Here is a 16,535-nt window from a genome sequence, read left to right as displayed (position 1 = left end):
CGAGGCGGCGGACATGGGTGAGGCCGGGGTCCCTGAGCGGCGCTCGCCTTAACACAATTCCAGTACTGAGGGGGTCCCCTCCTCTTGGGGTCTTCCTGAATGAAGTAGCAGTGGGCAGCTTCAGGTGCCATGCTGCTATAGTGTGGTGACCAGGGCGGCACACAACACGCCAGAGGTGGGTCACCCTTAGTCACACCGGCGGTCTCACGTGTGCAGGCGGAGGCTGACCCTGGCCAGCCGAGTCAAGTGACTCCCGAGTGTCAGAGACCCCTGGGATGAGGAGGTACGGGGGGCCACGATTCATTTCTTGAATGCTGGGTGGGCTGTGCTGGGCCAACTGCTCTACTCTGGTCAGCTCTGAATTCCTTGCCAGTCTGCTGCCGCCTCTGACCACTGGCTTGTGTCCTCATTTAGGGTTCAACACCTGGGTGGGCATGCTGCTTGTGGACCATCACCACAGTCACCCGGTCCTGCTCTGCTTCTGCCACCTCCTTTTGTCTGGACGTCAGGAGATGCCCACTTGTGCCGAATCACAGTATTCGCAGGGGGACGCTGGTGCAGGTGAGTGAGGGGACACGAGATGGAGAGCAGTGCCACCCAGCACACACACACACAGACACGCACAGTAGGAGGGCACCGGGCTGAAGAGCAGAATCGGGACGCCACTTGTAGGCAAAGTAAAGCAAAAGGTTGTAACGTGGATGGTGGGCATCTGAAAGACAACGTCAGGGGAAATCAAAGGGCATCACGTGGGCATCAGAAACCAGCGGGGCAAAAGACGCAAGTCGTAGTCCGGACTCACGCAGAAGATCTTTAAGTGGAGAGCCCGGTCATCCTGCCCAGCAACAGCCTGGCATCACAATGGGAAGACATCTTTAAAAACTTTCAAAATCAAAACAAGCAAACAACGTGACCAATAAACTCCGACAACACACAAAGCGAGGTCTCCGTCAGCCAAAGGAGGGGCAGACAGACGGGCACACGCGCCAAGCGCCACCTCGCCGCTGTAAACGACACACCATGACACACGTGACAAGATGTCCGCCGACGTCTCTGTGTGTCACGTGTCCCACCCCCCAAACCCCATCCTGCCAGCTCAGCACCGAAACCCAAAAGAGAGCAGCGCCCCCTGGAGGTCACCTTGTAGACGGCACTTATGCACGCAGTACCCCCGAGACGCGGTATGGCCGTGGGTGAAGCCCTCCATTCGCCGGCCAGTCCTGGTGAACACAATGACAGGGGACGGGTCACTGGGAGAAGGCCGAGGACGCGCTGGAGGGACTTGGAGGAGGAGGTGCGGTGGCTCAGCGTGTCGCCACCAAGCAGAGTGAGTTTCCTTGTGATGTGCCCTCCAGTCCGTGTGGGGACAGTGACGAGCCGATACACAGGCCTTTTATATAGCGCCTTTCAGAGGGTGCCAGACGCTAGGAAGCGGAGGCTCAGGGCGTCTGCTACAGGTCACCTTGAGACTCTGTACAGCGCCACCATAGGACCACATCGTCTGCTTGTCGGACCCGGGTGCCCAGGGCCTTTTCTGCGCCGCCGGCTTTAACTGATCTGTTTGTCTCCCAGCCAGCAGGAGGCGCTCTCGATGCCGGTGGCTGCTGCTCTACACCTTGCTCAAGAACCCCGGGCTCATCGTCCACCGCAAGAAGAAGGACGGCCAGCAGGCCAGCAGCCTGATTCGGGTGGCCCTGTCCAGCGTGCTGTTGTCCCGGCGATGGGAGGGCTCAGCGGCTGAGGAGCGTGCCAACGGGAGCGCGTGACGGGACCACGTGTCAGATGCGGAGTGTCCGCGGCTCCTCAGGGCGTCTTCCAGCACGTGGCCCTGAAATGAACGCCCACCACATGTTGAAAAGTCGACTGGGGGTGCAGGACAAGTAAGGCCTGGCAATGAAGCCCCTTAGTGGAAGAAGAGCGGGTAGGGTGAGTTTTCTGCCCAGCGCCCACCTGCTGCTCTTTGCCTGCCCACCCTGTCCATTGGACTGGTGTTGCCCCCTGCTGGCCGGCCGGCCTGTCACACTGCATGTTGGTCCCGCGGACTCACGTTGGCCTTTCGTGGGTGGGAGCCGCGGTCGGTCAGTCACGGCGTCGGGTCTCGTGCCCTCACATTAAAGCTCAATTACGGCGCCAATGCTGCGTTTTGTTGTTTGTATTTATTTAGCCGTCGTCTTTACCCAAGGCAACCAGAGCGACGATTAGAAGGTGTGGGCATCACGCGCCACTGAGAACAAGACAGAAACCGAGCACAGCTACGACATGGTGGGTCTCAAGAAAGACGCTCAGCAGAGTTCCAAATATTTAGTGAAATTGGGGACAAATGACACCTAAGCGGCACTCGCCCGGGTGCAGCTCAAATAGACGACGGGGAGCCACGGTCCAGTCTTGGCAGGCCTGGTCAGCGGAGAGTCCAAAGACGGGAGATGCTGAAGACCAACGCCATCCAGAGGAGGAGTGCTGTACCAGCGGACACACCGAGGAAGAGGAGTAAACGAGGAACAGAGGGCACCGGTCAGCTGAATATTAACAAGAAAGAAATGACGTGATTGGGTCACCGAGGAAATCAATTCAATGAGGAGTCGTGTCGAGATAGCGGACTGAGACCGAGGGCGAGAGCGTGCCACCTTCATGGGCAACGCGTAGAGATGCTGCTGAGGAAGAGGAAACAGAAGGCAATCAGACTGTGAACGGTGACGGGGTGGCAGGGGAGACCCGGGCTCAAAACTGGGGGTAGTGACAGGCAAATGAGAAGAAGATCTGTGCATCATCAGCCAAGAGGTGGACCTCCACTGGTCCTTGGAGAGGAGAGGACAAGAAGAAGGTGGCACTTGAACCACAGATCACGAGTTCATCAAAGGGAAGAGATGAGCAAGGAATGGTGAACTCAAGCTGAAGAAAGGTCAAGAAGGGCGAGCAGATCTCAGAGCAGTGCAGTCTGGGTAGAGTGACGTGACCCCTGTGGAGTCGAGGGTGGACCAAGGTCAGAGATGGTAAAATGGAGAGATGCTCTGCTCTCAGCACCCTAGCACTTGCAGTCGTATGTTGACACGTGACATGTGACTCCGTACCACGTGACAGGAAGCCTCTTCACGAATGTCCCTTCAGCCCCTCGCAACCTGTCACAGCTTCATGACCTTGTAGGTTACCAGTCCAAGATGGCAGAACACTTGTCTTTAGAGGTTTCTATGGTCCTTATTGTCACAGGTACAGTCCAGTGAAGTTCTTACTTTGTGTGCCAGTCAACGTGCCACAAAGTGGTGCTCCCTGGCACCAAGATAGTGGGCAGAACGAACTACTCAAGCTCCAAACCTCTGTGTCTCCTGCCTAAAGAATCTCTTCACGTAGCTGAACACAAAACCAACAACCAAACAGCAAATGTGGCCGAGTCGTCCATCACTCCGTCCCCTTCAATAATGACGAGCAGTTGCTGTCCTGAAGGTGAAACTTGAGAAGGCCAAGTGCGGGGGTCCATGTGGCAGCGATGAAGATGGGCACATTTGTGCTGTGCCACTGGTGACCAGATGAAGACACACATGTAGCAATCAGCCAGACAGTGGGCATGAGGGCACAGGTGGCCAGTAGGTTGTGTCACGCCATACCTGCCAACTCTAACCCTGCTAGGCATTTGGCACAGCCTTTGCCACAGTGGTGCCCCCTCAAACCAAGTGTTTAAGTCAAGCAGATCCTTCAAATGAAACCTTTCCATTGTCAGTAATAAGAATATACAACACTGGGGGGGCGTTGAGTAGAGCCCACCCAGGCAGCTTCATGTGCAGGGCAGGGCAGGGCAGGGCCTGGCAGGTTGACTCACAGCCACAGTCAGAATTCTTGTGCCCAAAGGCTGAAAGAGGACCAGCAGCTGAAACGTAATCAAATTCAGAAACACGTCGATCCCATAAGGGGGTCACCTCAAATTGGGACCCCAAAATCAAACTCGATTGGATCGAATAACCACAACAATGAGCTCCATTGTTTACATTCAGAACAATGCACCGCGTCATCACGCCGCACACATGCCCCCCACCAGGCCCACCAGCCTTCAGGTGCTTAGAGGGGTCCGTCCTCACTGGCCTCGTCACATCCTGGTACAGCACCTGACAGGGTGGCACGGCATATGACTGGCACTCTGAAGGCAAAGAGGACCACCAGAGAGCTCAGGCGCATCTGTAGGTCCTTCCTGCTGACCGCTGGGTTTAGGGACAGTTCTACCCCCAAGTGCTGCGCAGTAAGCATAAGAGCAAATATTCCTAAATACGGACTACTGGCAAATACAAAGTGTAGACAGTAGGCGGCCTGCCACGTGCGTCCCACAGACGCTTATTAATCGTTTAGCTCGGGGGGGCCTTCCAGGTATGAATGTCAGGCACTAACCGTACAGTCGAGGCCGGACGTTTGGAGAAGGACCCCAGGGTTGGCTTTCACAAAGTGTGTGGCTTCGCTGTTTGTCAGATGTTTCTGTGGGACACTGAAGTAGAATGACAAGCAGTCCAGACCTTTCAGAGGCTTTTAATGACAATGACATGAAGTTTATGTGCAGAGTCCATATTGGCAGAGCTGGCCCTTCTTATTCAAGACCTCTGCAATTCACCCTGGCAGGCTGGCATTCAACTTCTGATCCCAATCCTGACTGATGCCAGCTGCCCATTCTTGCAGAATCCGAATTGGTGGGTTTTTGTTTGAAGTTGAATGCCAGCCTGCCAGGGCGAATTGCAGAGGCCTTTAAAAAAGAACGAGCGGCCAACACTGCAGCTATGGACTCTGCGCATAAACTTTATGTCATTGTCATTAAAAGCCTTTGAAAGGTCCGAACTGCTTGTCATTCTACTTCAGTATCCCAGAGAAACATCTGACAGAAAGACCGAAAAACACTGAAGCCGCACGCTTTGTGAAAGGGGGTCATTCTCCTACACTTGTGCCCACACATTGTGTTACTATGCACACATAACAATAAACGTGACCTGGCAGTGCCCCGTGCTCTTGATGGTGTCTATTTACGGTCCTGGATGCCATAATGCCATCACGACCACAGTTTTGGATTGAAGACACGTTGCATTGTCCGTCCTGAAACGGTTTACCACAACATCCTAGACTTCTTCATTTGCAGTGCCGCTGTTCAGATGAACGTAAACTCACTCACCGTCAAGCCCTGCAGGCACGTCTCACTTCAAAGTCTCTCTCTGTCTGTCTGTCTGTCTGTCTGTCTGTCTGTCTGTCTGTCGGTCGGTCGGTCGGTCGGTCGGTCGCTGAGCCGAACCGAAGCGTCCATCTCGAATCTTCTCGCGTCTGCCTCGCTGCCGGGCTGGCAAAAAAAGAAGGCTCCGCGCCACAACAGGCGCATGCGCGCTGGCTCCGTTTATAAGGCAGGTGGCGCCCGCTCGCTGTTTCATTCGCAGTTTGGAGTTGCGTCGGACGGTTGTTTGTGAACAGGTACGTTGAACAGGTGGGGTGCCGGGCAAGGTGTACAACGTCACTGACGGGCCGAATAGGTGACTCTAGTAGTTACGCTTCTGTAAACGTAGAAAATCAAAATTCCGCTTTAAAAAGCACTGTTGGGTTGATGGCGTGCCTGCGAAGGAGTTATTGATATACGAGGGGCGTGGTGGAGGAGGCAGTCGTAGAAGTTACAGACGTCTGCAGTTGTTTCTGGTTATGCCGTTTGGAGGGACTTGCCGAAGGTCCGAGCGGAGTGCCCGAGTATAATAATGGAAGGGAAGACCCCATCCGGTTGAGGGAGGGGGAAGAGAAATGGACGCCAGCGCCCGGAGTCGAACATTTGATTAAACAGCGGTGACCCCACAGCTCATCGCACCCCGAAGAAGTCGGCGCACGCGTCCTCGTGAGCGCTCAGTTCAAACAAACCGGATAACCGACACCTGTACCGATAACTTGCAGCTTACTTGCCCGCACTGCCGTACTTTCGATTCTCTTCAGTTTCCTCCGCCTTCTCCTCGTTCGCGTTGTTCTTTTCCTTGTGTTGGCTTTCCGTGCTCGACTCGCCACAGCCGTCTGTCTGCATGAAACGACTGGGCAACCGACTAGTCGATTTGAATGAAACCTGACAACTGTTCGTTGAGGTCTCGCCGGCTGAGCAAGCTGTAGCAACTTCAAAGGGTTTTTAAAAACTCGTTTAAGAACCACAGACGAAACTTCACATCTCCTCGTTTTAGAAAAGCAAAATCTGCGCGGCTTCAACCGCTCACTAAATATACCTTAAGAAGCCATTTCGTGATTCATTTCACTCTTGAAGCTGGACAGCAAGAATTCAAAAGGGTGCTCGAGAACAGTGAAGCGGGCCCCCGAATGTAAGGCCCCTGCGCACATTTTAACTTGCTCACTGTCGGTGTGTTTACCGGCTAATCATTCCGTGCACCTCGTCTCCGCGCCCCGTGCTCAATAACTAAACCCCTTACGCCGCGATGTGTCCTGATCAGTTTACAGACTATCAAGTGAAAAAGTGGGGAGATGGGCCGGGGCCGCTCTGCTAAACGCCACATCTGAGGAGTCCATTTGAAATGAGCGGGAGCCCCGCCAGGTCCGACTCCGTGCATATAGCGCCTCACTCGGACGAGCGCTTTTGTTCTCTCGACATCAGTTTGTGATTATCAGGGGGTGGCGCACACCGTCCGGGGAATACATTTTTGGATGCTTGTCATTTTTAGACCGGTCCCGTAACACCGCATGCTACTGTAGCGATACCCTAATCCCAAAAAGTCGGAATTAATGACAGACGTGCAACGGACAACTCCCTGGATGAGAGTCCGAGGCGAGCGATACGCGGTCTGCCGCTAAGGTGCCACAGTGCCGGCTGCTTGCCTGTCCCACAGCCATACTGGTCATAATGTGCACTGCCAAGTTCTCGTCTCTGGATGTCTCCATAGGACCGAATATAAGCCTGCTAAAGTTTAACGGGCCATCTAAACCTTATCAAGTCCTACGTAGACGCAACTTCAGCGGGTGAGTGTGATGGCTTCTTCTGTGGCGCCAGCCCGGAGGACCCGATTGTCTCGTCCGTCCGTTCAGGGCTGTTTGGCCCCGCTGAGCTTGTTGGCTTGTAGTCTGTCGCCTTTGTTTCCGTTGCACTGTATTCAAACGCGGTAAATTCGAGAACAATCCTCGGATGATGCCTGATTGGGGGGGTATACACAGTCGGCAAGGACCCTTTATTTGATCGGGTAACGTGTTCTTATCCCATGGGGAGCCATTCCTGGTTTCGGTTACTTTGAGTTTTAAGGAGATTTCTAACAGTCTGGAAATGTCACCAGAAAGTGGTGTTGATTGTTGTGCCCAAATCATTTCAGATGTTCCTGCAGACTTTCAAGGAAAACAAAGTGATGATGGAGGACTGTGGTGTAATACTGTCTTGTGCTGGTCACGAGATATTTACCAGCTTCACCAGTAAACCAACTGTCAGTTTATAGAAAAACACACATGACGAGTTTTTAATTCTCAATGGTTGGTTCGATGTGTTTCTGAATACATCAGCCACATTGCAAGTTTAGTTCAATTTTAAAACTTGTCGAGGGATATTTTGATTACTACTTGTATGTGTGCGAGTTATTGCTGATAAATCCTATTTTAGGGTTTAATAAACGTGTTCGGTCTCAGCCCTTTAAAAACCGAAACCGTGACACGATTGTGATAAAATACTAAGGTCGGTCATTACAGCCAAACGTTTGTTACGCTCAGCCCTGTAATGAGCAAAAGTTTGAGAGGAACCTTAAAATGTCTCCATATTGGGTTGCTGCTGCTTGTTGTGTTGAAATATGAGGGGCAAAATACTTCATTCTGTCGTCTTAGGGTGGCACGAGGCAAACGTAGTAATGTTGAACCAGCTGAGTGCCAGTCGTTCTAGTATAGTAGGGTGTTGTACCCCGTTAGCCATTCTGCATGAAGTGAGAGATTACAATATGCCAGCTTTGGAGGGCACTTCAGGAAATTGCAAGGATGAAATCAGAGCTGGCATATTGTAATCTTTCTAGGGGTCGTTCTGCTTGTCTTTAAATGTTTTATAAAAAGCTATTGTTTAAAATGTCTACAAATAATCCATTTTGTTTTAGTAATTTCTGAGAACTTTATACACGTCCGTAGTGAAAGTTCTGTTTAATACCATTTATGTGTTGAATTCAAATTACCATCTTTACATTTCATTGTTTTTTACAATCTAAACTAATCGATTATTCAAGACAATGAGCTGATTCTTAATTAATCGTCCGGTGCAGCTGGCGGTTGAATTCTTGACATTTCGCTCCCAAGTGTTTGCTTGTCAACTTGCTTGAAAGTCGCCGCTTGCCTTTATGGGGTGGAGTGGCGGGCTGTGAGGCGAGGGATCTGCACTGGCAGTCGGAAGGTCCATCCCTGCCCGTAGGCCCTCCAACCTGCAGGGCAAGACTTGGCACTCCAGCCACCATCAAAACACCGGACCCATGTGAAGTGGCGGGTGCTGAGGCTGCACTCGGGTCCTAATCGGGTCCTGAGTTGGTTTGTCGTGTGGTGGGCGCGGTAATGCTCTTATCTGTGCCCGCTCCTGACCCCTTTATGATTTTGAGCCCGTTTGTGAAGTAATGTTCACTGCTCATTGTTAACGTTGTTTTTCTTTGGCGCATGGCAAACGGGACGTGACTCTTTATTTTGCTGTCCTCTTAACTCCATTTTCAGAAGTGGTCTGTCTCTCGGTATGCAGTTGTGTACTCAAACTCGCTCGTTTCTTTTTGGGGGTCCTCCCCGCTTGTCCTCTTTGAAGGAGGCCACTTGCTGTCCATTGGGAGGGCAGACTGCACTGCTGAGTGGGCTGCCCACGACGGGCGATGCCCACCGCTGAACCTCGGATGTCTTCCCAGCGCGAGACCCTCCAGGCTGATGTGTGCTGTGTGTGGAGGTGAGAGACGTTGACGACGTTCTGCTGCGCCAGCTGCTGTCGTCGAGGTGACGGCGTTGTGGTGTGTCTTACGTGGTAAGGCTCTGGGAGGTTTGTGCCCAATCGGTCCCTGGCAGGCTCACTAGTCGGCCGTGCTGCTGATATTCGTTGGTTGATTGCTGCTTGCAGCTCCTGGGTGGTGTAAGTTTAGCGTGTGTTTGGTGCCAGTCCTCTCCTGTGTGGGTCACCCCTCTTAAACGGCACACATTGCTTTGCATCGTCATGTTTGATTTTGTCCGTTACGCCCTCCACCTGAACATTGAGTTAAAATCTGTTTTGAGAGAGCAGCCCCTCCAAGTCGTTTTAGTTTTATTGCCATTTGTACGTCTTTTTCTAGCACACTTAAGGCTTCATTTGACAGCTTGACGTGGCGCTTTAACTTTCTGCACAAGTCCGTTTCTTTTTTTCCCAACACTTCTCAGTTTTGATTTTGTTTTACTCTTCTGGTTATTAAAGAAGCCGTTGAGGAGTTTTAAATCCTGAAATGCACAGGAGCTCCACCGCCGTCACGGAACACAGTTGGCATTTCTGTCCTTTTGAGGCTGGCACACTGTGGTGGGTGACATTTCACTTGCGTAGGACCTTCGTCCAGCGGCGGCTCGGGAGACTCGGTGCCCTGAAAGTCTGGCCCAACTCAATAAAACGTCTCTGATGTTAACGAGGAGAGTTTAGAAGTGGAGCCCTTGTGGCCTCTGAAGTTCGTATTCCAGGAATGATCGAAACCTTTTTGAAGAGGAGTTGGATGAACTGGCCTGGCATTTCTGTGCCGTTTGCTTGTTTCCTCCTCGTATCCCCCAGCCTGTCTTGTCACACACAGTAAAACGCAGGGCGTGAAATTCTTGCTCTGCTTTCTCGCCGTCATTTACGAAGAGACAAAAGTATAAAAACCAAATGGCCGTCCCAATTCTAAGGTCCCTGGTGGCCTACCATGTAGGAGGCTGACTTGTGCTTTGGATTGACGTTCACGGTCAGCGTGGAGTCTCGTGCTGTGTGAGTTCACGCTCCTGTAGCGCCTCCCTGAGGGACGTGGTGTGTGTTGAGGAGGACTATGGTCTGTCTGTCTGTCGGTCGGTCTGTCTGTCTGTCTATGCCCTGTACGGTTGCTCCCGAGATGTGCTGCGCTCTTTTAATTACACGCTGGAGTGCCGCCTTTCCCTGCGAGGAGCAGTTACCGTGCCATACGATGACCGAGCTCTCCGTTGTACCCCTGTAGAAACTGGCGAGTTTTGGTTGGCATGCCAAATTTGTTCAACTTCCTCAGCAAGAACAGTCGTTTGTGCGCTCAGTTAATGAGGTGTTGTAAGACCAAGTCGGGTGCCAAGGAGTTGGCAGATTTTTCCTCGCCAACGTAAATGGGAGTGTGCAGCAGCTTCCTCTTCCTTGGGTCGTAGTCGTCTCGTTGGGTTTCTGTATTCAGGGAGAGGTTGTTGTGACACCAGGCCCCGAGTCCTGCCACCTGTCCTGTAGTCTCTGTACCCCCAGCACTCGACCCTATGACTGCAGTGTCGTCGGCACGTTGAATGATGCTGGTGGTGGACTTGGCACACAGCCTGGTGGTATGGGCGAGCCGGTGCTGATTGTTCTTGTGCCTGATGTTGGGTTTGCCACTCTGACTGACTGAGTGCCTGCCGTCTGTCTGCAGAGGGGTGATGTCAGTCCAAGGGAGACGAGTTTATCGCACAGTTTCCATGGGACAGCCGTGTTGGGCGCTGGGCTCTGGTCGATAAAGAGCCGCCTTACGTGTGTGTCCCTGCTGTCCAGGGTGTGAGGAGTGTGTGGATGGCAGCACTGACCGTGTCATCCGTGGTAGGCATACTGTAGAGAGTTGCTGGAATTGACTTTATGAATGTGTGCCATGACGAGTGTTTCATCACAATAGGGCTGAGTGCGATGTGGCGATTAGTCATTTAGAGAGCTCGCGTGGGGCATCTTTGGAAGGGGCACGATTGTCCCTGGCACAGGCACCCGTGCCCTCCTCCTCCATGACCGATTGAATATGTCCGATTGGACCCTGGTCAGCTCCGATGAGCAGGCCCTGAGTGTACGCCCTGGGACGGAGTCGAGGCCTGCTGCCTTACAGGGGGGGTGGATTTGACTCGGGACCTGACGCACCTCCGCTGGCATTGTGGTGCATCATACGTGCCTCCAGTGACTGGCAGGCCCCCCCCATAGCAATGGGCCTTAAGCTCATCTGGCAGTGTGGCCTGGCTTGCTGTAGCCTGCAGTGTCCTCTGTTTATAGTCGGTAATATGCTGCAGTCCTTGGCACGTGTGCCAGGGGTCCGAGGTGGTGGTGTAATCCTCCAGCTTCAGTCTGTACCGCCTCGTGGCTTCTCTGCACGTATTCACTTAAAGGCTGCCTGCCATATGAGCATCGGGAAGGATCCAGGCTGGCATTTTAGTGGCCTCCTTCACCCAGTGGGTCACCCCGTGTGCCAGGCTGTCTGGCTCCTCGCTTGTTTTAGGAGCCCCCCCTGAGGACGGGCCTATCTGAACGTCTGCTTAGGGCTGTCATTGTGAGGCGTGGAGCCGTTGACTTTGATAGTGGCAGCAAGCCTAACAGGAACAATAAGACCATTAAACAAAGGGCGGTCTGCAGAGCTGATGGGCAGGCGTCTGGCCCTTGATTACAAAACAGAACAATTGTGTAAGATGTGACCACAATGCCCGTCCATTCTAAGGTAACGCACTTGTGTTGAATTGGGTAAAACACGCTTTTCTTTTTTTTGTCGTGTAAGTGAAGCCGTTCATTCAGCGTGTGCTTATAGCCTCGTGAACGAGAACGGAGACGCGTCATTGGCATTGGCCGTACGATGGCCCTCACCGTGCCATATCTAAACCAGTTGGAAAGATGGCAGACTTGATTGTGTCAGACGCAAGGCGTCCTTGATTTCCAAAGTTTTTTTTATTTGTTGCCATCAGGGGGTGAGCAGCAGACTAAAGCTGAAGTACCAGTCGGTGACTTCTAGTCGTGGGCCAGGCAGCAGTTGCAGATCTTGCCCGCCTGGATCACGTCTGTTTTAAACGAGTGACGATTGCCAGACATGTTGGGTGCTGCCTGACTGAGCTGGCACAGTCTGATGGGTCTATGGGTACAGCGAGTTCAGCCTATCCATTCTCTTGTGGCGAGTGACATGGGGACATTGGGAAGTCAAGCCTCTCCTTTTGTTTGTGACGTCCCAAACGCGTGCGCGCGCGTGTGTGTGTGTGTGTTCGCCCTCGTTGCTGCCTTTCGTTCGTTTGACTTCCTGATGAGCATTCATTGGTTGTCTGCTGTCCTGCACACAGAGCCACACCCACAACTTAGACTCGTGGACTTGACGTCCGCACGCTGCCAGCAGTTTCCACCTCGCTAAGGTTGTCAGTGACGACTGCGACTGAAAGTCACTTTAAAGGTGGTCCGGTGCGAGTCGGTTGGCCTCTCATAGTCGGCATTTAGGGATCCTGCCGGGTTCTGGGTGGTGATTGTGCCCAGTTGGAGTTCTGCTTTGTGTGAGTCGGTGGGCATGTGTTGGCATTTCTCCTCTCTTGTTACTAATTGTGTTACTAACAAGTGCACTCCTAAGATGGCCACCTACTGGCTCACACCTCTTATTTCAGACCTCGATTTCGTGAGAGTGCGGTGATGAAAAAGGGAGGACGGTGTACATAAAACTAAACGTGTGATCCTGGCGTTGAATTAGCAGACTGACTTTGTCAATGTCACAGCCTGGCAAAGGTAAGGGACGTCATCCTGACTGACTCGGCAACAAATGGTTGAGCTGTGATGGATCGTTCTTAATGCTGGGCGCGTGACCGAAGGAGTCGAGGCCTGTTGTGCGCTCTCCAAATATTGATGCCCTTCAGTATAAACCTGTGGCCCAATCTGAGCTGGCCTGACCTCCTCTCACTGCCACCTACAAGCCTGTAGTGACGGGAGCAGTTTTGTGTCGCTGTTGTCCTCTTTGCTGCTCTTGCAGCTTTTTTTCATTAGTTTTAGGTTTTCCTCCAACTGTAAGTTCTGCACGAGTGGATCCAGCTGAAAGGATTTTGGGTTTACTCGCTGGCACAGGAACAGGCGGTGCCACCTGGTAGAATGCTAACACTTTGTGCCATTGTCTAAAGAGAGATTCAGATGATAAGAGTCGGGTAATTAATGGAGTTCTTATTGGTCCGTTCAGCAGGTGAAGGCGTCTCTGGTCTTCCGCCTATGAAGACGTTGGGAAGTTCATGGACACGGCTTGATGAGCGCCTCCTGAAAGTCCGTGCGCTCGGTTTGATTTGAGGTGAGCGTCGCTGAAAGTCACTCCCAGTGTTTGGTCGCTCATTTGCCGAGTTGCTCCGTTAGTCAGTCCGCTGTGTTTTTGGTGGGGTTTAGTATCTGGAGTAAGGGGGGCGTCCTGGAAGGTCTGTTAGCCTTCTTGCACACAACCTGACGACATCTTGAGTTGCAGAGATGCTCGCCAGCCATCAAAGTTGAGAGGCCCGTATAAAAGGCCACCGTGTGTAGGCCCACCGAGCGGCGCTCGTTCTCACTAAGGGTTGACTTCTTGCTGCTGTGGTGACCACGGACTCGGTGGGGAGAATCCCGTTGAGCGTCAGACAGACACACAGAAGGCGTGTGACACTTGCTAGAATCTCGTGACTTCGTGACTCGGCCACTGGATTGTGGTGCTGGCTGATTGTTTAACGTGGATTCAATGTCACGTTGTGTGATGCCACACGTGGGCTCATTGTGATAGTGAACCGATGTGAAGAATGGCAGAATTGGGACAGGAGCGCCATATCGAAGTAAACAAACGTCTGACAAATTCTCAGCATTTGAGTAAATCGCCTCAAGATTGGGTGCCAGGACTCCTCTTACCCCACCTCAAGGATTATTTGGCAGGTGGGTCACCCAGCTGAGATGTTTCAGTGGTGGGGCAAACCCACTGAAGAGGAGTGCCAGCTGAGAAGAAGCCCTTTGGATACTGATGTCTGATTTGGTGCGTCTCTCGATGTGTTCACGGTGGCCCACTGCTTATTAACGTGGTGTGTGTGTTTGTTTCTATATAAATGAGAATCGGTGCCCAGCACTGCACGGGTACGTAATTTAACCTCTGGTTTGCTTGTCTGTCGGTCCTCGGTCTGCTCTGGTGTTTCACTCGCTTAGAGGCACCAAGTCATCTGCTCTTCAGAGTGCAGTGAAAAGGAAAACCTCGGAGGTGCCCAAGTCCATTTCCAGTCCCAACGTGTTCTGCTGCTCCAGTGGTGTGGATTCGTGTGTGGGACGCCATTTAAAAATAAGTGTGTGTGTGTGTGTGTATATTGGTACAGGAGAAAGTAGGGTGAAGTGACGCCTTTTATTGGCTAACTAAATCGATTAGAAACACAAGCTTTCGATGCAGCGGAGGTCCCTTCATCAGGCGAGGTGTCACAAACTGAACGATACTCTCGCCTTATTGGGACAGCAAAGGGACTTTTTTTTTTTTTTTTCTTTCATCTTGATCCCCTTTTTGTTCAAACGTTGGTAAAATGAATAAACCCGAGATGAACTCACCCTGAACGAGACCCAATAAGACACAAAGTCAGTCCTGGAAGGCGTTTTAAGTGCATCGTCTGTAATGTGTGGCCGGCCGGTCACTCGGTCTGTCAGTCCACATCTCTGTTCAGCAGAGGATTGAATTTAAGCCAAAGTCTCCATAAGCACCGTGACCCTCCCATCCTTTAGGCCGCGGTCGTTACTGTTAGGGTGCTGCCACCGGAAGGTCGTCACAGTTCTGATTGACGTGAAATCTGGGAGTTCACTCACTGGCGCAGCGTCTCACCCGCTGGCCCAACACTCTGCTGCTATGTATATAATGAGAACTCGCAACTTACTTTTCAGCTTTAAATATTTGAACTTCCCTGACTGCTAACCTCGACTTGTTTTTTAACGCAGGTTGACGATGGAAGAGAAGGAGGTCACGAATAAGATGCTGCGAGCCGTGCTGCAGTCGCACAAGGATGGGGTGTCCCTGGCACAACTGCAGTCCGAGTACAGGTCGCTCACTGGAGAGATCATTCCTTACAGGAAGTTCGGCTTTGCCACCCTGGAGTTGTACGTGCGCAGCATTCCGTCAGTGGTGAAGCTCGACATCCGAAACGGAGAGGTGAGAATCTTGCATGTCGTGGTTTGTGGTAGTGAGGGTCCTACGCCTACCACACCGCCTTTCAGTGCAGTGAATGTGTGCCGCTGTGGGGTGGTCCTTGGTGGTGGTGTTAAGGTTAAAGGGCAGCAAACATAAGCCCATGGGGTGCTCGCCGTTCAGGTGTGGTGGACTGGGGTTGGCGTACTCGCGTCAAGGTAACTGACTGGAATGGCACACAAGCACAGCTGTACCTTATTGTACCTAAACGTTCACAGCACAGACACAGACTAATGAATGAATAAGTTCAAGGCAGGATTGAGAAGTGCGTCTGTGTATTGTAACTAATAACTAAAACGTAATTTGTCCGTTTAAACATCTGAGTTCAGCCAGCTAACGGTCGGTATATTCCAACGCCCTGACCAGTACCGTTAGTTTGAACGTGGGGCTCTGCTAGCTTGGTTCATTTCCACCTCTGCCGCTCCTCCCCATGGAAGTCCACAATTGAGGCGCTTGATGTTTGGCTCTCTGTGCGTCTGTCTTGTCTCGTGTTCACCATCATGTTCACCATAGGGCAATGCCATCTGTCCCCCTCAAACGCTGTCTTGCACCCTTCCAGTAATCGACCAGCTCCACAGAAGGAGAGAGACCCTCATTTGAGGCGCAGTGTAAATATGCGGTCTTCACTCTGCCGATGGCTTCATCACAAGTTTCAGTTTTGTGTATTTTTTTTCCATAGCAGGGCCTGCCTGGGATTGAACACTCTGACCAGCTTTTAGATTCCTCCTTTGCTGGATGGGCATCCCAGTATTTTGAAAACTTGGCAAAGGCCAGTTGTCCACCTGCAGGATGCACCCCAAGGCCTACTCTCCTCTGATTCAAGAGCTCCTCGGTGTTGGCACCAAAGCCGTAGGGTTTTTGTAGTTTCGTTCCTCAGGTAGGAGCCCAGAGCGTCCTTGAGGTCCTATGCTGAGACTGCGGTAGGACAGAGTGTGCCCTCCAGCGTTGTAAGAGCTTGGACTGGTTTGGTGCATCCCTCTGAGATGAAAGTGAACTTCTTGATTTTCTGGCTCTAGGGTGCGAGTTACAGCCTGAGCTGATGTGATCTCTTTGTACAGGTGAAGATGTTCAGACCCTAACCCTGATTCCACCTGGAGTGTCCTGCCTTGGTCAGTGTAATCGTTCAGTGACATGAAGGCTACTCATCTCCTTTTCCTGGCAGGCTTCTTGAAGACAAACGTCACCCACATCACTAGTGCTGCCACCAAACTGATGACCTGACACAAGCAGGGTGAATGCAGACAGTTAGCCGTGACCCCTTTTAGATCTCCCTGGTGGTCTTCAGACCGTATGACACGTGGTATGACGGCTCTGCTGAAATGTCACAAGCAGCAGCAGCACTTCACTCATCCACGCCAACCAGCTGAACCTTAATGACGCAACAAAAGTTATGGCTCTCCATAAAGAGATCATCTGCCAGAAAGTCCCGGTCTTCATTAACTAACCATGTAAATTAATTGTAATGATTCGTAAAGA

The 16,535-nt window shown here is 52.0% G+C and overlaps 2 protein-coding genes across 5 annotated transcripts in view; both read left to right on the top strand.

The window, feature by feature from the left end:
* Positions 1 to 6: 6 nt before the first annotated feature.
* Positions 7 to 2,128, top strand: LOC120532257 (stimulated by retinoic acid gene 6 protein-like). 3 transcript variants are annotated; one of them, XM_039758118.1, is made up of 3 exons: positions 7 to 17; positions 415 to 561; positions 1,573 to 2,128. In XM_039758118.1, the coding sequence occupies exons 1-3, from the start codon at positions 14 to 16 to the stop codon at positions 1,764 to 1,766; spliced, it is 345 nt and encodes a 114-aa protein (XP_039614052.1). In that variant the 5' UTR covers positions 7 to 13; the 3' UTR covers positions 1,767 to 2,128. The 3 variants fall into 3 exon arrangements, with proteins under 3 accessions (XP_039614052.1, XP_039614053.1, XP_039614051.1); XM_039758119.1 differs by lacking the exon at positions 7 to 17 and adding an exon at positions 37 to 283; XM_039758117.1 differs by lacking the exon at positions 7 to 17 and having other exon boundaries at positions 293 to 561.
* A 3,223-nt stretch (positions 2,129 to 5,351) lies between these two features.
* The window catches only part of LOC120532256 (tudor domain-containing protein 7B-like), a 65,354-nt gene continuing 54,170 nt past the window's right edge, over positions 5,352 to 16,535 (top strand). For both annotated transcript variants that reach the window (XM_039758114.1, XM_039758115.1), the window contains exons 1-2: positions 5,352 to 5,427; positions 14,813 to 15,023. In XM_039758114.1, the coding sequence (XP_039614048.1) occupies positions 14,820 to 15,023 (204 nt within the window). In that variant the 5' untranslated portion in view covers positions 5,352 to 5,427; positions 14,813 to 14,819. The remainder of the gene's footprint in view (positions 5,428 to 14,812; positions 15,024 to 16,535) is intronic.

This window comes from Polypterus senegalus, chromosome 7 (genome assembly GCF_016835505.1).
Source record: "Polypterus senegalus isolate Bchr_013 chromosome 7, ASM1683550v1, whole genome shotgun sequence".
Lineage (NCBI taxonomy): Eukaryota > Metazoa > Chordata > Cladistia > Polypteriformes > Polypteridae > Polypterus > Polypterus senegalus.
Note: the sequence above shows the minus strand (reverse complement) of the source record. Positions and strands in the feature narration are given on the sequence as shown.

Coding starts and splice junctions, on each gene's coding strand:
- LOC120532257 (XM_039758117.1), top strand. CDS start 312: ATGCTGGGTGGGCTGTGCTGGGCCAACTGCTCTACTCTGGTCAGCTCT. Junction 562..1,572: donor GCAGGGGGACGCTGGTGCAG/GTGAGTGAGGGG, acceptor TTTGTCTCCCAG/CCAGCAGGAGGCGCTCTCGA.